Here is a 21,955-nt window from a genome sequence, read left to right as displayed (position 1 = left end):
TGGATTATTGATGATCCGATCACACCATCCCAACATTCAGCGACCGAGACATTTGTCTCATCGCCCCTAAAGGCGGAAGCTTTGGCTCTTCGACAAGCCATAATCTTCGCCCTCAACCATGGAATCGAATCCGCCGTGATACACTCAGACTCTCAATCTTTAATCAAGATGATCAGGAGCAACTCTTTTGTTTTGGAGATCTACGGAATTCTTCATGATATCTTCTCGCTCTCTAATGCTTTCAGTTTCATTGAATTTATGTTTATCCCTAGAGCTGCCAATGATAGGGCAGACTCTGTAGCCAAACAGGCATTGTATGCTCTGAACCAATTCTAGTTTAATCAATTTGCGGTCTGCACAAAAAAAAAAAAAAAGAAAGCAATCCAAGTGTATGAATATTGGACCACCGCTACCTCAGGCAGTGTGAACTCGACTTTATCCAAACTTACTCCACTCAGAATCCTCAAGGCCGCTACACTCGTTTTGATGAGTAAAGAAACGATTATCTCAATCGTTTTCAATAAAAAAAAAACTGATCTTGTTTTGGTACATTTCTTTCTTCATTTTTACTTTTAAGACAAACTATGTTTTTTTTTATTTCCATTCAATATCTCTTCTCTCAATTGTTTTTTTTTTGCATATTCCCTCTAAAGAGAAAAGAAGAGTCACAGTGAAAAATTACTAGAATATGTTGTTATACTTTTACCTCCAAAAAATGAAGCTGCATTGGTTTCAATTAGAGCGATCATGCTTCTGAAAAAAACAATTTATGATTGCTAAATTATTGAAACATGTATTCCATTACATTTCTATGTTATCATAATTTCACATCATGTCATATTCAAGATTATTATCAGTAAGTAAGAAACCATCACACAAGAATCCTTGGTCACAACAGATCTCTCTACCTTTCATGCTTGAAGCAGAGAACTGCTATGTCATTCATGTCTCTGCTTGTAAGAAGCCTAATGAAATAGCTTTTAAGGATGAATTGAGGCAATCTGCTATGTCATACACATCTTGGCACCAAAACAGAAGCTATTACAGCTCTTATAGTGAAAGCAAATTCAACTAAACAATCTGTGAAACTTGTGATATTGATTAAGTACCATTAGATGATCATGGATTGAAAGCAGTTATCAGAATATGCACGACCAAACCCCACAATCTGGCCATTTGAAGCAGTGAGAGGCAACGTCTTGAAACAAAACCCCACAAGCTGGTCATCTGTTTTGGTACGTTTCCTATGTGGGGGTCCTTAACGTTAGGTTTGCAAAAGACTCATATTTTGCAATTGTGTCTGTGGTTCCTCAGTTATGTTCATAGTTCAGTGACGAGAGACGGACAAAAAAAAGACTTAGTTTTCAGGTTTTTTATTTTATATATAAACAAGTATGATGGCTAATGGGAAAAATATGAAGTGATCCAACATGTCTGATACTCTTTGTGAATTCTTGCCACTTGATTTATCCGTAAAAGATAAGAAAAACATCATACAAAATTAAATAAAATGTTTCCAAACAAAATAACAACAAAAAGACATCATTAAGGGCCTGACTGGTTCAAACGCAGCGGTTGCGGTTGCGGGAGTTTGTGGATGCGGGCGGTTGCGGTTTCTAGCGGTTTTAAGAGATTTATACGACTGGTACTGCGGTTAAAAATTGGTGCGTTTGCGGGTGACTTATGACTGGTTAACTACCAAATGCGATAACAGTCAAATAATAAATTAACAATATTTACATTTAATATAATTATAAAAATATCAAAAATCATAAAATTATAATAAATATAAAATATATATTTAAAAAGTTATAATTTTAATTTTTGAAAATTTATTGAAATTGTTTTTATTATAAAATTTTATAATATTAATTAAAATTTAATAGATATATTTTAATATTTTAATAATTTCAATTTTAAATTTTTTATTAAATATTTTTAGTTTTGTATATATATTGTTTTAAAAAAAAAAAAAAAATTTTACCCTCCCGCAACCGCCCGCAACCGCAAACGCTAGCTGGAGCCAGCTTTTGAATTTATGAGATTCGGAGCGGTTTGAAACGGTTTAGAGCGATTTGAGTGATTGTTGCAAACCGCCGACAACCGCTACCAACCGCAAAAGCTGCGTTTGCGGGTGGTAGCGGGAAAACCAATCGCCCCCAGTCCTCAATATTTATATTAGCCAAACCAAATATCGTCGCAGCATCTCTCATAAGATTGTAGAGAAAAACATATCTCAAGTCTGGAGAGTAGTAGCCGTTGGGTGTTTTAGAGATATATCAAGTTCTCAACATCATCAAAGCCAGCAGCTTCACAAAACTTTGTAAGATGGCGGTTTGGTGTTTCTTTGATCTCAACTTTTCTCATATGATTCTTTTGTAGATCATAAAGAATAATGTAGAAACAAGCTGTATCCAGAGGTGCAAAGATAACTTCACCGTTTCTAGTTGTACCTACTACCCCTAGTTTAATCTTGTTGAATAAATCAACTTGAGAAGATTGAAACACCAAAGTCTTACACGACCACCGATGCTTCTCTGCATCTTCCATAACCCATAGTTTTATCATACCTTCGGTTTCAAGATCAATATAGTGTAAAATGGCTACCTTTTCACAGCATTCTATAAGAGTCACTGTAAGAGGATTAAAGTTATCTTCAGGTGCTTGTAGCATACTGATTTCTTCAGAACTAGTATCCAGACTCACAAGCACATGATCAAGATCACGAATCCAAGCTAGGTAATACATACGGCCTTTGATAGTCAATCCTTGTGTTAAAGGAAAATGTGAAGATTGACATGGAATCTTTCTCCACCGACTTGATATATCTCCTCCGAGTAGAAATACCCATTGCTCGGACATGTACGTTATGGACTCTCCAACCTTGTTACTGGTTGTTGTAACTGTGCAAACCACTTTGTATCTGTCCTGAACAGGATCGTACCCGATATGGTACTTGATATTCTTATTCACGTGATCTCCATCTATGATGCTGGATTCTTCTATCTTGGGTAGCACGACAAGTTGCCTAGTAGTAGTGTTATATATTTGGGCACTTGCTTCATCTACAATGCACATCAAGCCGCGAAAAACGTGAGTGATGTAGCCTCTCATTGCTCGCTTGGTTAAATCTTGGTGGGCGTCAAAGGAAGATATAGTAATATCCGAGTCAGAACTAGGAGATACTGATATTAACATACACTTGAGGTGGCTGTTGTCAAGAAAGCTCAAACCCATATATAGACGAGGTGCGGGTGATGAAACCGTTTGGTAACGGTTGGTGAAATATTGGGAACAAATTAGAGATGACCAGACGTTCGATACCGATTTGAACCTCATAAGAGATTTGGGAGGAAGTCTCGTGAGAATCTCAATCACTAGATCAAAAGGTATCACCGGCGAAGCTTCATGGCTCTTGCACACGTTGCTTCCTCTTAGTCCCTTCGATATACTCTCCATTCTTCTTCTCTACCGGCGGAAGATGAGGACCGCTAGGTCAAAGATTGATTTAGTGATGATGCCAAAAACGTTGGGGCGCAAATCTAACCCTATAATCCGATTCTTTGGAGGTGTTATTGGTTTATATATTTTGATTGATTTAGAAATCCATATAGTATTTATAAATCCAAGTAAAATATACAAATCCGGAGGTTTTTCCTCGGATTTGGGTCTTTGTATTTTTAACTAAAAAATCTAAACAAATTCATTCAAATCCATTATAAAATCAAATATATTAGTAAATCTGTACGATTGAATAACACTTGATTTGATATTAAATTTATGAATCATTAAACCAATAATATATGATTTTAATACAGATTTAAAAATCACAGAACCAATAGCACTAGATTTAATTCGGATTTTCAAATCCATTAAAATACAACAACCAATAATCTCTACTTAATCACATGATAAATAAATAAATAAGTTTTCATATATTTTTCCTTTTTGATATTTTAACAAATTGCATATCCTTTTTTCCTCTTACCAAATATCTCTACAAACTTTTTATTTCTGTACTGTAAATTTTTATATTTGGTTGAACATTTTTCTTTTATTAGTACTAGGTAATGTTTTTTGAGGACAAAGACCATTATATTACTCATACTTATCGTGGTCTGGATAATTGGAACGGAATTGAATAACTAACAAAAAAATGTTCTTATGAAAGAATGTTGCTGTACTAACTAAATGATCTGCAGTTCCAATTCGGTCCCTTGTGTGGTTTTTTATAGTTGTACAAGATGATAATCATGCGCCTGTGCTGTATGATTTTTTTTCCAACAAACAAATATCCTTATATAGAATAGGAGTGAGCCAAACATGCGGAAATAAACAACTTGAATAGAAAATGTTATTTAGAGGACCATGTCGGACTAATGAAAGAGAAGCTTTATGTCTTTTTCGTTTCACAAACGTACGTTGACACCACTTGAGGAAAGATAACCAATGCCGAAAATCTAACTAAACATTGTTAATGTGGAAACAAACATCATCTCCATTCAGATTTTGTACCAATGATTTACAGTCACTTTCAAAGACCACATTCTATAGAGATATTCTCATATCTCTGATTATGTCAACTACATATTCTCGTATATATTGTAATCAATGTCTTAGGGTTTACTCTGCTCTGTATATATACAGCTCTTGTACTTCACGTTCTTCATCAATTCAATATAACATTCTTCTCTATATGGTATCAGAGCTCTCTTTCTAAGGGATCTCAATTTTTTTTTTTTTTTTTCTTTGATCTTTTTATTTTCTTTTCTCTTTCTTCACCATCACGCCATGGCTCAACATGATGGTCCCGCCGAAGTTATCAATACCGGCAATCAATCCAAAATTCTCTCGGTTAACATGATAAATGTGACAAAGCTCTCAGCAACTAACTACATCACTTGGAGCGCTCAGATCAAGTCCCTCTTCCGGGGCTACGATCTCCTTCAATTCATAGATCCGACAGCCATTCCGCCACCGATGACCAATACCGGCAGCGACGAACCCAATCCCGCTTACATCAAGTGGCAAAGGCAAGACAGCTTAATCTACAGCTCACTCATGGGATCCATTGAAGTCAGCAATCAACCCATGATCGCCACTGCCACAACAGCACTTGAAGCTTGGACACTCCTTGCATCAACTTACGCTAAGCCTACAAGGGGCCACATCAAGCAGCTCCGCAATCAACTCAAACAAAGTGTCAAAGGAACCAAAACCATCGACGAGTACATGCAGCAGATCAAGGTCAAAGCTGATGCGCTTGCCTTACTAGGAGATCCGATGCATCAAGAGGATCTCACTGATGCAGTCCTCGATGGCCTCTCTGATGATTACAAACCTACGATCGAAGCTGTTCAGGCACGAGATACTCCTATCTCATTCACGGAGCTTCATGAGAAACTCATCACCCGTGAACTCATTCTCACCACAACGGCTCGTCCTCTCCAACAACAGCTTCCGATCACAGCAAATCATGCTCAAACTCGATCCAACAACTGGCGCGGTAACAATAACAGAGGAGGTAACCATCACAGAGGTGGTTACAACAACAACGGAAACAGAGGAGGTTCTCGTCCCTATCTAGGGAGATGTCAGGCTTGTGGCACTCAAGGTCACAGTGCGAAGTATTGTCCGATGTTCCGCATCGTCTCTCAATCGTCAAACTCTTCCTCCTCGCACCAGTCTCAAGGGTACAACAACTCTCCTCAACAGACTCCAAGAGCCTACAACGCAATGCTCTACAATCACGAGACTCCTTCATGGCTGCTTGACTCCGGTGCCTCTCATCACCTCACCTCTGACTTAGCCAATCTCTCTCTTCATACTCCTTATAATGGCGGAGAGGAGGTTCAGATTGGCAATGGCATGGGTCTTGAGATAGCAAATACGGGTTCCTCTCTTCTTCCTTCTAATACACGCAATCTCCAACTAAATAATGTTCTTCATGTTCCAACCATTGCAAAGAACCTACTCTCGGTTCACAAACTTTGCAATGATAACAATGTCTCAGTGGAGTTTTTCCCTAATGTGTTTCAGGTCAAGGATCTCAAGTCGGGAGTTCAAATGATCAAGGGAAAGACTGAAGGTGGCGGTTATGTTTGGCCAAATAGAGACTCGCTTCAACCCTCAGCCCATTCCATCTCTCTCAAATGTCCACTCTCTATCTGGCACTCAAGACTAGGACACCCATCTATTCCTATTTTAAAAGCTGTTGTCTCTTCTTCTATGATTTCAGATTCAAACTCTTTCAAAACTTTTCATTGTGATGATTGCTCAATAAACAAAAGCCATAAACTTCCCTTTGCCTCAAACTCTTCTCTCACAACTACTAAACCACTTGAGATAGTCTACTCTGATGTCTGGACCTCTCCTATTTTATCCATAGATGGATTCAAATATTATGTCATCTTTGTGGATCATTTCACTCATTACATATGGTTCTATCCTCTGCGGAACAAATCAGACGTCAAACACATCTTTATACGCTGGAAATCACTGGTTGAGACAAGGTTTCAACTAAAGCTCCAGACGCTCTACTCAGACAATGGCGGTGAGTACATCGCTCTCGCTGAATTCTTAGCCACATCTGGAGTCTCTCATCTTACCACACCACCACACACTCCAGAGCATAATGGCTTCTCTGAAAGACGCCACCGTCATATAGTAGAAACCGGCCTTTCCTTGCTCTCTCATGCTAAAATGCCACCATCTTACTGGACTTATGCTCTCGCAGCAGCGGTTTATCTCATCAACCGACAGCCAACTCCAACACTTTCTCTCACCTCTGCTTTTCAAAAGCTCTTTGGCTCAGCCCCAAACTACTCAAAACTGCGCTCCTTTGGCTGTCTATGTTACCCTTGGATCAAACCTTATAATCACCATAAGCTTGAACCAAAATCCACACCGTGTATCTTCATCGGTTACTCGCTCCATCAAAGCGCATTTCTGTGTCTTGACCCCTCTTCATCTCGTGTGTATGTCTCTCGACATGTACACTTTGTCGAAACACAATATCCTTTCCAGACACTTTCTCAGCCACCAGCCAAAATCAAGCCAGTTTTTCCATCTTGGTGCCCGCCAGTCACCAAAGTCTCTGTTTCGCCAAACGTGCCTCCATCATCAGTTCCGACCCCAGGTTCAACTCCTTTGACTAATGAAACACCTCTTATGGTACCTCCTATTGTTGTTGCACCTGAGATATTGCAGGAACAGCGAGCAGAGATGGCGTCTACCTCAGCACTAACAACAAATCCAGCTCCACCGAGCACTGAAACTGCTGCAGCACCTGCTCAGTCTCAGAACAACACGCACAAGATGGTCACAAGAGGGAAGAACCGGATCTTCAAACCAGCAAAGAAATTTGCTTTTGTTGTCAACAAGAAAACGTTACTACCTTCAGAAAATGAACCTTCCACTCTGCGTCAGGCTCTAAAAGATGAAAAATGGAGAGGCTCAATGAGTGAAGAGTTCAACTCACAACAGAAGCATCGAACTTGGACTCTAGTTCCCTACAACTCCAAGTACAACATCGTTGGATGTCGATGGGTTTACAGAATAAAGAGAAGACCAGATGGCACTATAGACAGACGCAAATCAAGATTGGTTGCTAAGGGTTATCATCAAAGACCAGGCGTTGACTTTCAAGAAACATATATTCCGGTCATCAAGCAACCAACAGTTCTGACTGTCCTCAATCTTGCTGTCTCTAACAACTGGCCACTGCGTCAACTTGATGTGAACAATGCCTTTCTTCAAGGACACCTACATGATGATGTCTACATGGAACAACCACCTGGTTTCATTGACAAAGACAATCCCACTCATGTATGCAAGCTTCACAAGGCTATCTATGGTCTAAAACAAGCACCCCGGGTCTGGTACATGGAGCTTCGAACATTCTTGTTACAAGCCGGTTTCAAAAAATCCCTTGCTGATGCTTCACTATTCATACTATTGGCTGGTCCCATTACTCTCTACGTATTAATCTACGTCGATGACATCATTGTGACTGGTAATTCTCCAGACAAGGTTCAACACTTCATCTCAACTCTCGCTCAGAAATTCTCCTTAAAAGACTTGGGTGCTCTGTCTTACTTCTTGGGCATTGAGGCACAACGAACTCAAGCTGGCCTTCTTCTTACCCAAAGAAAATACATCAATGATCTACTGGGTCGTGTCATGATGACAGAAGCTAATCCAGCCTCTTCTCCAATGGTTACGTCTGATCGCTTACAACTCACTTCAGGCACTCCTCTTACTGATGGTTCTGAATTTCGAATGGTTGTGGGGAGTCTTCAGTATCTTCACTTCACACGTCCTGATATTGCTTTTGCAGTAAACAAACTGTCTCAATTCATGCATTGTCCAACTGATCTCCACTGGAATGCAGCAAAACGTGTTCTTCGTTACCTAGCAGGGACACGAGATCGTGGAATCTTTCTTCGCAGCAACAACAATCTTTCTCTCCACGCCTTCTCTGATGCGGATTGGGCAGGCAACCGTGACGACTACACTTCCACAAGCGCCTACATTGTCTATCTTGGCTCTAACCCGATCGTATGGTCCTCTAAAAAGCAGCAGACCGTTGCTCGCTCTTCCACAGAAGCTGAGTATAGATGTGTGGCAGATACTGCCGCAGAACTCCATTGGATTGTCAACTTACTGAGGGAACTTGGTGTACGATCAAGCTCGCAACCAGTCATTTATTGTGACAATGTGGGTGCAACGTACTTATGCGCAAACCCGGTCTTTCATTCACGCATGAAACATGTTGCACTTGACTACCACTTCATTCGCGAGATGGTACAGTCTGGTTTCCTCCGTGTTTCCCATGTCTCCTCCAAAGACCAGCTCGCTGATGCTCTGACAAAACCGGTCTCACGCAGCACACTGGCTATCAACTCGTCCAAGATGGGACTCTCTACTGGTCGTTCATCTTGAGGGGGCGTATAGAGATATTTTCATATCTCTGATTATGTCAACTACATATTCTCGTATATATTGTAATCAATGTCTTAGGGTTTACTCTGCTCTGTATATATACAGCTCTTGTACTTCACGTTCTTCATCAATTCAATATAACATTCTTCTCTATACATTCTTGTAACCCATTAAATGCGTACTCTGCACAGCCATCAACATATCTTTGCCTTCATCTTCCGTTACAGAAATTGCCTCCCCTAGAACAACAGAACCCAATATCTAAAACACCCATGATGGTCACGCACAATCCAACCAGCCACAACACTGATCTTTCTGCATTCTCTTATTTTCGTTTTGATGAATAAAGATTCGAGTATCTCAATCGGTTTCAATTCAAAACACTGATCTTGCTGCATTCTCTTACTTTGTTTGTCCTTTAATATTGTCATCTGTTTCTCTGTTTTGGCACATTTTCTTCTTCATACCAATACGTTTTTACTTTTAAGACAATTTTTTTCTTGTTGCCATTCAATATCATCACCTTCTTTCAATTGTTTTTGCATATTCCCTGAAAAGAGTAAAACAGTCACAGAAAAAAATTATTAAAATATGTTGCATGTTTTTATAGTACAACCTCAAAAAAAAAATGTTTTATTGGTTTCAGCCTCCAGAATACCTCTTCGCTAGTTGCAAATGTTCTCTCTAGTAAGCCTCTGAGATATATTTGCTTTCTTGTATCCATATTTACCAACCAAGAATTTCTTCGAGTTATAATCCATATTAAACAAAAATAAAGTAGTGTTTTTAATGGATTATGTGTGTAACTTAATGATTCAAAAGTAAAATTATGATTGCTAAATTATTGAATCATGTATTCCATTACATTTCTCTCGTTCTTGTCATTGTCTTTGCATAAGGACTCTCCCTTTCACATTATGTCATATTCAAGATTATCACAGTAAGAAACAGTCGATTACACAAAAATCCTTGGTCACAACGGATCTCTACCTTTCATGCTTGAAGCAGAGAACGCTATGTCATACATGTCTCTGCTTGTGAGAAGCCTAATGAACTCGTTTTTAAGGATGAATTGAGGTCATTTGATAGAAGGTTAAGCATTTTAAGAAAATCAAGATCATACAAGAAAAGTCATATTAAACATTGAGACCAAATTACATATCTTAGCACCAAAACAGAAGCTATTACAGCTCTTGTAGTGAAAGCAAATTCAACTAAACAATCCGTGAAACTTGCGATATAGAATTAAGTACCATTAGATCATGGATAGAAGCAGTGGCTGAGCCAGCCACAATATTTACGGGGGTCAACACCAATTTATTTTACATGGTCAACATCAGTTTATGATTATATAAACTTATAATTTGTATAACTGAACATATTAAAATAATTAATTAATTATCTTCAAGTATTATAATTTTTGACATTATTTAAAACAAATAAAAACTATTGAGAGAAACCAAAATACTTTAAAAAAAAAATCAAATTAAATATTTTTTTGTTTCCTTATTCTTTTAACATTTATCTGTCCATAAACCTATGTCTACATCCACTGATTTATTAGGTGTTTTGCCCGCACATGCAAGCTTAATTATTTTAAAAATATTTATTAATTTATTTTTTATTAATTCAAAAATCAGCATGATAACTTATTATTTATATTTTCGAAAAAAATAAATCAAACATCAAATTATATATATATATATATATATATATATTATATGACGAAAAATTTAATTAAAATATATATGTTTATTATTGTGCAGAAATTTTAAAAGAAAACATTCACATATTAGAAATATTTTAAAAAATATCTTTATACAAATTTAGTTGATTAATATTTAGTTTTCAATTGTTTATATGTCATTTTCCAAACTTTTATAATTGAAAAAATAAGATAACAACACAATTTATAATAATTATCTTATATAAAAAAATTCTAATACTATAAATAAAATTTCGTTTTTAATTATGTAATTAATTATATATAAAATTCATTACGGGTAACATTGACTTTAACCACTTAATTTATTATAAATTGTTTTATATCTTACTTTTAAATTTTATAATTAAAAAAATATGTTTTAAGATAACAACAAAATACATAAGAATTATCTTTTAAAAAATATATTATTAATAAAAATTCGTTTTTTATTATATAGTAAATCATATATAAATTTCATTAAGGGTAGTATAGATATTAACCGCTTTAACTTTCAACGTGAGAGCTCTGTTGCAAAAATTTACTTCGCAAATAATAGTATAGATGACTTAAAAACAGATCTGACATCCCCATAGCATTCACTTATACCCATATACCTACTTTTTTGTTTAAGCTTTTATCATTAATTGCAACAAGTCACGAACCTAGTTACTTTACGGTTGGATTTTACTTACACAAAGAAGATGTTATATATCCTAAATAAAACAGTTGTCCACACAAAATTTAACATTACATAATTTGAAAAATTTAAGCCTAAACACATCACCAAAGCATTACTATTTGTATACAAAGGAATGAATTTGGAAACCAATCATAGGTAATTTTAGAGAATAATAAAAATAAATATTTAATAATTTGAAATTACGATTTATGAAAAGAAATTGAGATATAATTATGGGTAATTTTTTGAAATAGTCATTTTAAGTTTTTGTCATAAAGTTAGATTTTAATAAAAAAATGATCAAAATAATTTTTTTTAGTTTAAAAATTTTAATCTTTATTTTTCATTTTTTAAAAAATTTAAAATTCTATTCTCAAAATTTCACTCTTTAATTCTAAATTCGAAATTTAGATTATTTAATCATGGGATATAAATATATTTTTATGTTTTAATAAAAAAAATTTGTTAATATTTTATTGAAGGTTATTTTTTGTAACAAAAACTGAAAAATGATAATTTCTCTATAATTATGCTATGTCGGAAAATGCACACGCTCCTTCTCTAGAAAAGGATCATCACCGTTAGATCCCAACGGCCGACGGTCCAAGATCTAACGATGCTGAGATCACGGCGTTCGCGCTCCCGTCACGGCGCACAAGCATGCGCCGTGATGTCCGCCGTCCTCCTCCTCGTATCCGTCTCTCTCCTCTACACGCGCCTCTCACTCTTCTCCTCCCACTCCCCAACCCACCTCCGCTCCAGCCCGGGAGAAGACGCCGTACTGTTCCCGGACTCCCTCCTCGTTTCAGACTCCGACGTCGTGGAAACCACCGGAGGGAGAGGATCCTCAACCTCGACGGAGGACAGAATCGACGAGCACGACGACGCGATCGAGGAGGACCGAAACGACGGCGCGTCGAACGAGGACGACGAGAACCAAGACGCGGAGCAGGAGCGAGAGGTGACGGCGGATCCTAACCGGAGCAAAGCTTCCTCTTCCGGTTTTTACTTCGACCACGTCGACGGAGTCGTTAGAAGAGCGTTCAACAAGAGATCGATCGACGAGTGGGATTACGACTACACGGGCTTCAGCAACGACGAGGAATCGAGTGTAAAGTCTCAAGCTTTGTTCGGATCCGACGATGTTCCGTTGGATGAAGCTATCAGGAAGAAGATGGTGGAGGTTGCGAGTGTTGAAGACGCGTTGCTGTTGAAGAGCGGGAAGAGAGTGTCGCCGTTGAGGGAAGGGTGGGGTGATTGGTTTGATAAGAAAGGAGCTTTCTTGAGGAAGGACAGGATGTTTAGATCGAATTTCGAGACGTTGAATCCTTTGAATAATCCTATGCTGCAGGATCCTGATGGTGTTGGGGTTACTGGGTTGACGGCTGGGGATAAGGTTGTGCAGATGTGGAGGTTGAGTGAGGTTAAGAGAGGCACTTTGACCGCGAAGAAGCCGTTGAGTGTTGTGGAGAAGAAAGAACCAAATGGGATCAAGAGTGGTGAGCGTAAGACGTTGGACGATGATAAGAAGGTGGGAGTTGAGGATGAGGTTAGGGAACATTTGTATGCAGATGGGACTAGATGGGGCTATTACCCTGGTTTGGAACCGGGTTTGTCGTTTTCGGAGTTTATGGATTCGTTTTTTAGGAAGGGGAGATGTGGTGTGAGAGTGTTTATGGTGTGGAACTCGCCTGGTTGGATGTTTAGCGTTAGGCACCAAAGAGGGCTTGAGAGCTTGCTCTCTCAGCATAAAGATGCTTGTGTTGTTGTTTTCTCAGAGACCGTTGAGCTTGATTTCTTCAGAAGCAGCTTTGTGAAAGACGGGTACGCAAACGCTTCTGACTTTCTACTTAGTAATAATCATTTGGTTGATTCATGTTTCTTGTGCAGTTATAAAGTTGCTGTCGCAATGCCTAACCTCGATGAGTTGCTGCAAGACACTCCTACTCATGTTTTTGCTTCTATATGGTTCGATTGGAGAAAGACAAAGTTTTATCCTACTCACTACAGTGAACTTGTCCGGCTAGCTATCCTTTACAAGTATGTATTCACTCTCTAGTCTTATACCAATCAATTAGTCACTCTCTTTCATTTCATAAAGAGCTTATTCATGTAGATATGGAGGGGTTTATCTGGATTCTGATGTGATAGTTTTGGGTTCGTTATCATCACTGAGAAATACTCTTGGTATGGAGGATCAGGCAGCTGGTGAATCACTCAACGGTGCTGTTATGTCTTTTGAAAAGAAAAGGTTCATAACCACTAATCTTTGCTTTGCTACATTAGATCATAGATTCTCGTCTTAGCAATATTAACTAACCTCTCTGTGTGCAGCCCGTTCTTACTTGAATGTTTGAACGAGTACTACTTGACATACGATGACAAGTGTCTCCGATGCAATGGAGCTGATCTCTTGACTCGGGTGGCTAAACGGTTTCTTAACGGGAAGAATCGGCGTATGACTCAACAGGAGCTGAACGTTCGGCCGTTCTCTGTTTTCTTCCCAATCAGCTCACAACAGATAACAAAGTAATGCTTTCTTTACTAGTTTTTGGTACCATGATTGAATTGAGCAAAGCTTTTTAACTTTTAAACTTGTGTTGGCTTTGGTGGATCAGCTACTTTGCATATCCTGCAACAGAGGAGGAGAAATCGAAGCAAGATGAACTGTTCAAAAAGATTATCAATGAGTCTTTAACGTTCCATTTCTGGAACAGTGTTACTTCCTCTTTGATTCCTGAACCTGAGAGTCTTGTTGCTAGGTTGCTTGACCATAGCTGTCTCCGATGCTCCGATGTATTATAAACGTTTTTTTTAATTTGGTAAAGCCATGTTATTTTTATAGTGATATGTTTTTTTGTCCAAACATAAGACATGTTTAAGTCTCTCTACAGTATAGATTCTAGTCCTAAAACAAAAATATTTGAAACTAAAACCGAATTGATATTAATAAATATCTGAACAGTTTTTATATTTTTAGAACTAAAAAGCTGAGAACCGAATGAATATATAGACATTTATAATATAATTTACAAACATAATTTTTTAACTATAATGAATTTTAAAATAACCAAATGTTTTTAAAAATATAAATATTTTTATTTTATAAATATTTAATTTTGATATTATTATATAAATTTAAATATATAATTTATATCTTAGTGTTATGTATTTTATAACTCTTTAATTTTATTGTTTATGTTTCTTATTACTTTATTAATATAGGAATTTGTTTTATACATTTTATCTTTTTTATTACGTTTTCGAGTTTTCATAATTTCAAATAATCAAATAAAAAATATTTTTCAACATATGATTTTTGAAAATATATAGCTGTAGAAATAAATTTTTAATATATGTTAATAACTTCATTTGTATAAAAAAAATTTGACATGATTAACAAATTTGAACCCGTTTTAGTGGTAGATGATAATTTATTTAAATGAAAGCATTATATTACTTAATTACGAAATTAATTAATGCAATATCTAATAAAAATTATTTAAAAACTTAGTAGGATTTTGTTAGATTTTTCTCAACAGATTTTGTTATAACTGAAAATAAAATTCAAATCTATAGTTAAAATTAATTTATTATTAATATTCCTATTAATTATTATGTCATATTATGTAATTAATGAAATAGTCCTAATAGACTTCTAAATATTAGATAAAATGTTAATTAGCAATTTTGAAGAACCAAACCCAATATAATCTTTTATATATATATATATATTTTAGTTTCTAGATCTCGACCCGCGCAACCGCGCAGATTTTTGTTTTCATTTATTTTTATATAAATATTTTGCTTTCAATTCTAAATTGGTATATATATAATATATATGTCTATCGATTTTTAAAACATAATAAGTTTACGGTATATTTTTTCATTGAATAGATTTTTTCAAACTTTCACATGCATTTGAATCTTCTTCTATATATATATTTTCGGATTATTATTTCATTATTAAAATCGTAACTATATATATAAAGATTAGTAAAATATTATTTTATTGTCATATTCAAAGATATTATAACATTTTAAAAATTTAGAAAGTTTTTAAAAAATTAAACTTTTCTTTTCATATATTTATATTATCAAGTAAATAATTAAATATTTAGTTTTTGTTTAATTTTTAAAATAAACTATATAGTTTAAAATTTGTTTTCATTGGTTCAAGTTAGTAAAGATTAATCATTATTATAATTTTAAAAGTTAACATCGACAAATATTTTAATATTTAACATATAGAGGTATAGTATTACAACATTAACTTATATCTATTTAATTTATATTATCTATAAATCCAATGTATTTTCTATTCTTTAAATTTAATTATTGATAGCCCAATAAAATTTCTGGTATGCCTAAAATTTAAATGATAAGATTAGTGATTAAATGTAACATGACATTTTATGAATATGTTTATTAGGTCTATTTTTAAAAAAATTATAAACGAAAATATGCTATGACGGCTTAAGGGCAGAAGAGTAAAAGCGTAAACCGACCTTGGAGCTAGTATATAAGGAGCTAGTAAGAGAATACAAATTATACGCTATTTTTATAAACGAAAATCTAAATATGATAAAATTATATTCAATTGATAAATTTATAAATTTTATTTTCATAAATATAAATTATTTATTTAAAATATAATATGATGATAGAACGACTTAAAATTAACAAACTATATAATACATGTCTAAAAATTAACATATCTTACACTTTTATATATACAATAATAAATTATCTAAAATGAATAAGCATAAAAATATTGGTAAAAAGAAATCCAGTTTTGAAATACGGATCAGAATTTAGCATAAATTAAATACAAAATATTTTTAAATATATTTTCTCATGAATATATTAATTTGCTTAATAACTAAATGCAAATACAATAAGATAAATATATATAATAAGAAGTGGCAAATACATAAGGTTTAAACAATTAATTAATTATAACATGTAAATTATAAAATTATTGTATTTGAAATAGTTATATAAATATTTAAGTATATGATTAACATTAAAAATATATACCACTTATGTTCTAAAACAATAATTTATGTATAGAAAAGTGAAAACAAACACCTGTGCGGTTGCACGGGTCAAAATCTAGTAGTAGTTAAAATTTAATTACTTAAAAAACTAAATTACCTAAATATTTTTTATCCAAAATGTTTAAACTAAATTGGTTCAAAATATAAAAAAACTGTTTGAATATTTGAATACCAAATTGTAAAATGTTGTTTGACATATCTTATATATTAAAAGAGAAGTCACAACTTTGACTCATGTGTGATTTTTTAAAAAATGGACCTAATGGACCTATTACTAGAAAGTTATGTTACATTTAATTTATAATCTTACATTATTATAGATCTAAATAACTTACTTTCTAGATTATAGGAACTAAATAATATGTCTACTACATTATAGGAATTAAATAATTATCAATCTTTTCCAAACCAAAAACGTGATCTGAAAACAACCAATTCAATAAACAAATATACAATAAAATTATTATGTTTTAAAAAGTGATAGACTCATATATATTATACTAATATATACAAATGTAGTATTAAAAATAAAATATTTCTATAAAAATAAATAAAAATAAACATCCGCGCGGTTGCGCGGGTCGAGATCTAGTTTAAAATTATTTTAATATTTAATTTGAAGCATCATATCTTTCACGAGTTGAGTTCTGTTTTGAGAAAGATTTAGAACTGTCTTTATCAAGTAAATCATAAGTTTTGTTTTAATTAACACTAGATTTGGACCCGCACAACCGTGTGGGTATTAATTTTCATGTTTATATATATTTTACATAATTAGAATATATTTTTAAAGTTACTTATATATTTAAATATTTATATATAATTATTTTAAATATAAAAATTTGATAGTTTTCATGATGTAAGTTCATCACATATATTGGTATTCTTTATTATATATATTTTAAAAATTATTTTTTATTCAATTATTATGATCCTGATCGTAATTCAAAGCGCTAGGTTTCCTTTATCAATATTTTTTTATGTTTATTCATTTAAGATAATAACTATATATATTAAAAAAAGTTTAAGATAAGTTAATTTAATACATGAATTATCTAATTTACTAATGTTAACCCGTTCTACCAACATATTATATTTCTAGCATAAATTTTTAATGTTTGTGAAAATAAAATATATTAATTTATCAGTTTAAAATAATTTTATCATATTTAGTTAAATACAATGTTTTATTTTAAAATGGTAGATATAGCTATAAAATAGTAAAATTTGATATAATTTTTTTTTCATTTTATAAAAGATAACTGAGTATATATATATATATTAATTTATAATAACATTAATTTCATTTTATAAATATTTCCATTAGTTTTAAAAAAAATATATAAGTTTTTTCCACTAGTGTCACAATCATGTTAATTAGCAATTTTGAAGAACCAAACCCAATATAATCTTTTATAATTATATTTTCATTAAAATTTTCGAAAAGGAAAATTGTATTAAATAAATTGTTTTTAAATCTGTTTTTATAGGATTTTAAAAAGGAAAATTTCTAAAAATATTACTACTAAATATTCTTTTAAAATTGTTTTTACTATTTAATAATTTTAAAAAGTATTTTTTTAAAAAAAATTTTTTATTATCTTATTATATATATGTTTAATCATTATATATTTAAACACATGTCACAATATTAGAAGAAAATTTATTATCAAATAATATTTTGAAATTATCTTTTGATTAGAATTTTAAAAAGGAAAAATTATTGATAACTAATATTTATAATTACTTTTTAATAAAATTTATTTTTGTTAATATCTTATTATATATATTTTTAATTATGAGATAAATAACACATGTCTTAATCTAAAAATTTTAGTTGACACACAATCATATTAATTAACAATTTGAAATAACCAAACTTTATATAATAAGATATCTTTTAGCAAATAAGTTTTTCCTCATTTAACCTAGTTTTCACCCACACCAGAAAGTTATGGCCCCTATGAACCTCCAAATAGAACCACCGGAAAAGAAGAGGAAGAATATGACTTCACCACTACCACCACCACCACCACCGCCTTCATGTCCATCATTTTCTTTATTTCCAGACGAAATCTTCGTGAACTGTTTAGCCAGGATCTCGAGAATGTACTACCCAACACTTTCGATCATTTCAAAAAGCTTCCGGTCACTCCTCTCTTCCACGGAGCTCTATGCAGCTCGATCTCACATCGGAAGCACCGAGCAGTGTCTCTACGTCTGTCTCTCCGATGAAAGTTACCAATCTCCCCAATGGTTTACCCTCTGCATTAACCCTAATCGAACCCTAACCGTCTCCACGATCAAAAAGAAGAAAAAGAAGAAAACCGTAGGAAAATCGTTGGCTGCAATTCCTTCGTCGTCTAATTTTCCTTCAGTATCAGAATCCACCTTAGTTGTTGGTTCAGATATTTATGTCATCGGCGGACCAATCAAGACAGAACTATCCATGCCCAAATGTACACGTCCGTCATCAGCCGTAAGAATCCTTGATTGTCGTACTCACACATGGCGTGATGCCCCTAGCATGATCGTACCCAGGAACCATGCTCTCACATGTTTCTACGATGGAAAAATATATGTGATGGGAGGATGCGGAGAACTGGAAGAGCCATGGGCTGAGGTGTTCGACACAAATACACAAACTTGGGAACCTCTCTCGGACCCTGGTACTGAGATACGTAATATAGGTAGCTGTACCTTTTACACAATCAAAGAAATAAAAGGAAAGATTTTCTTTTGGAATCCAAACCGAACATATGCTTATGATACAAGCCAAGATAACTGGGAGAGTTATGCGGGGTCGTGGGAGTCAACAACATGTTTGATCGATGGTGGTGTAGAGTACTACTATATTCCCAAGTCAGCATGTGAGATTGATGGTGTATGGTATTTTATAAATCATGGTCCCTTCCACTTCTATTTGTGGGCAAAGGATGAGGCAGATTGGGAAATTATCAAAGGGTTATACTCATTAAGACAGCTGTACAAAAGGAATGGTGGCTCTATTAGAAATACAACTAAGTTAGTTAGCTGTGGTGGGAAGCTCTTACTTTTGTGGGAAGGGTATATGAAACATAACCCCAATAATAGAAAGAAGATTTGGTGCGCGGGAATCACGTTGAAAACTGATGATGAAGGTGAGGTTTGGGGTAATGTTGAGTGGATTGATATTGTGCACAGCGTTCCGACACAGTGTGAGCTCTTGCATTGTCTCGTTGTTACCGTTTGATGGACTTGTATCAGAGGTATGATCTAATTAAACCAAGTATAAGTCAGTCCCCCCGAGTTAAGGTTTGACTCAATGGAAAGATGAGTACATTTTGTTTGAAAAAGGGTTTATGCTTCTTTTATACCATTTGCCAAAGTTGAAGATTAGAAAGTATATTGTCCCCTTATAAATGCGAATGTATTGTTGATTTCTTCTCTTTTTTTTTGCGAATTGAATGTATTGTTGATCAGTTGGAGAAAAGAGAAGAAGAAGAAGCAAATGGAGAGCAACAGGAGTTAAGGAGAAGAATTAGGGGTTAAAAGTGACGCTTATGCACATACCTTTTATCATTTTGTCAAACTAGCTCGGCAACTTTGTTTTATTTTGGATATATTTATCTAAGCCTTTCATAATACATTAAAAAAACAAAATAAATAATAATATGTAAAATTAATTTGTATACATAATGTTCATACCGCGTCTTTATCCCCACAAGGCGCAAATCTTCACCTAGTAAGCATATTGTAAGGTGTGATGAACCTGAGTTCCGAATGAACCAGAAATATATTTGATTGGTGATGTATAATATTTTAAAATATAATCCATAGATTTCAAATATTTAAGAAATATATGAAAATATCATGTAGGGTATAATGAAATATATCTGAATGCTGAAGTGTTATTAATCGAATTCGAATAGATGACCAAAGAAACGAAAAAATCTGGAAAACCGATCCCTATTCGAATTAATGTTCAGTATATTTAAAACATAAAAAATACTCAATTTTATATTTATTTTGATATAATATCTAAAATAAATATTTAAACTTAAATAAATATCTAAATTTTCTAATTTATATTTATTTTAATATGATATTAAAATTTTTTTGAAGATGAACTTAAATAATCTACATCTGAATGATATATGGCTAGAAAATATGTTTTAGCATGTATTATAAATTAGAACCAAATTCCAAGTGTTATTAATCGATCTCAACATGTACTAAGTCCTTGACAAAACATTTGCAGAAACATTATGCTTCTTATTATTCCAATCAACAATTAGATTTTGATATGCTATAGAATTATTGATATATTTAATAAAGTGATTGATAAAGTAGTAAAAGATTCATATATAAAAACAGCATTAAAAATTAGTATATAGTATAAAAACTATTTGTTACTAATAATATATATATATACATATATATATTATGTTTATATTTTTCTTATTGAAAATAATTAATTATATAAATTAAAGTATATTTAACTATGAAATAAAAAATTTAAAGGTTAAAAATATTTTAATTATATATTTTATTTTTAGATTAAATTTTATATATTATGTTTTTTGGCCTATGCATGGCACCAAAAAGCCTAAGCACGGCTCTGATTGGCTTCCAGATGTCTCTCATACTTAAAGACCAAAGGACTTGACGATGAGCTTCTTGGTTCGTTGATTCAACCCTTTACATCTCTGCTTACGCTCATGTAGAATCATACCGTTTCCTGACTGTATTGACTGAATTCTTCATTTGTTTTGATTTCCATCAGTCTGTTAAACCCATTTGGAGAAGAACAAAAGAACCGATGAGCATATGGGATGGGTTACCCAGGATGCAGATTCCGATGTTCACGGAGCGGATCCTGACCATCCCAATGGTGCTTAAGGAGATCTCTATGAGGTTGCTAGCCCAAACTACACCGGGAAGTAAACTGTTCCTGCAAGTCTTTTTGCGTTCTAAATGTTTGTGTGTTTCGAGTCAAGTCGCAACTAGATAGTGTGAGTTTTTAATGATATATTCTATAGGATAAGAAGCTTAGGACTGTTATGAACAACGAGAGCAAAAAAATAATCTGGATGTTCAACACTGAGTGTGTAGTCCTGTTGACCTTTAAGATCCTTATAATGAAACTAACAAATGGGTTTACAATGGGATGAATAACGGTGTCTATAGATGTTGATCTGCAAAGAAACAAGAATCTTTCGAGGAGGTAAGTGTGAAAAAAAATTTGATCATAGCAAAGAAACAAGAATCATAGCTATTCTTGATCCAATCCATGTCTGATGTCAGACTAAAAAATGTTTGTTCTCTTTGTAGGGAGTTATTAAGCAAGTGTTTGAAGCATCAAATCTTTCGCAAGTTGAGTTCTATTTGTCTTGAGAAAGGGTTAGAACCTTCTTTACCAAATAAAGCATAAGTTGTGTAAATGGTTGTTGAAAGATCAAATCTTCCACACGTTGAGTTCTGTCTTGAGAATTCTTATAACCATCTTTACCAAATAAAGAATACGCTGTGTCTTACTTAACATTGTAAGTGATACTGAACTCTATGTTTTGGAAGAAAAAAAAAACA

At 33.7% G+C, this 21,955-nt stretch overlaps 3 protein-coding genes across 3 annotated transcripts; 2 read left to right on the top strand and 1 right to left on the bottom strand.

The window, feature by feature from the left end:
* Nucleotides 1–1,983: 1,983 nt before the first annotated feature.
* LOC106443509 (F-box protein At4g19940-like) lies at nt 1,984–3,476 on the bottom strand. The gene has a single exon (XM_013885070.3). The coding sequence runs from the start codon at nt 3,457–3,459 to the stop codon at nt 2,269–2,271; it is 1,191 nt and encodes a 396-aa protein (XP_013740524.2). The 5' UTR covers nt 3,460–3,476; the 3' UTR covers nt 1,984–2,268.
* An 8,360-nt stretch (nt 3,477–11,836) lies between these two features.
* On the top strand, nt 11,837–14,175 carry LOC106437880 (uncharacterized protein At4g19900). Its single transcript, XM_013878883.3, has 5 exons — nt 11,837–13,151; nt 13,218–13,367; nt 13,444–13,578; nt 13,662–13,856; nt 13,946–14,175. The coding sequence occupies exons 1-5, from the start codon at nt 11,944–11,946 to the stop codon at nt 14,130–14,132; spliced, it is 1,875 nt and encodes a 624-aa protein (XP_013734337.1). The 5' UTR covers nt 11,837–11,943; the 3' UTR covers nt 14,133–14,175.
* A 3,994-nt stretch (nt 14,176–18,169) lies between these two features.
* Nucleotides 18,170–20,055, top strand: LOC106443511 (F-box/kelch-repeat protein At4g19870-like). The gene is made up of 2 exons (XM_013885071.3): nt 18,170–19,635; nt 19,850–20,055. The coding sequence occupies exon 1, from the start codon at nt 18,342–18,344 to the stop codon at nt 19,617–19,619; it is 1,278 nt and encodes a 425-aa protein (XP_013740525.2). The 5' UTR covers nt 18,170–18,341; the 3' UTR covers nt 19,620–19,635; nt 19,850–20,055.
* The last annotated feature ends 1,900 nt before the right edge of the window (nt 20,056–21,955 follow it).

The sequence above is a fragment of the Brassica napus genome, chromosome A8 (genome assembly GCF_020379485.1).
Source record: "Brassica napus cultivar Da-Ae chromosome A8, Da-Ae, whole genome shotgun sequence".
Taxonomy (NCBI): domain Eukaryota; kingdom Viridiplantae; phylum Streptophyta; class Magnoliopsida; order Brassicales; family Brassicaceae; genus Brassica; species Brassica napus.
This window is presented reverse-complemented; position numbering and strand designations above follow the sequence as displayed.

Bases quoted from the DNA above. Each gene is read 5' to 3' on its own strand.
- LOC106443509 (XM_013885070.3), bottom strand. From the start codon at position 3,459: ATGGAGAGTATATCGAAGGGACTAAGAGGAAGCAACGTGTGCAAGAGC.
- LOC106437880 (XM_013878883.3), top strand. From the start codon at position 11,944: ATGCTGAGATCACGGCGTTCGCGCTCCCGTCACGGCGCACAAGCATGC. The intron at 13,368-13,443 runs GTATGTATTCAC...TTATTCATGTAG, and splicing joins CGGCTAGCTATCCTTTACAA to ATATGGAGGGGTTTATCTGG. The intron at 13,579-13,661 runs GTTCATAACCAC...CTCTGTGTGCAG, and splicing joins ATGTCTTTTGAAAAGAAAAG to CCCGTTCTTACTTGAATGTT.
- LOC106443511 (XM_013885071.3), top strand. From the start codon at position 18,342: ATGGCCCCTATGAACCTCCAAATAGAACCACCGGAAAAGAAGAGGAAG.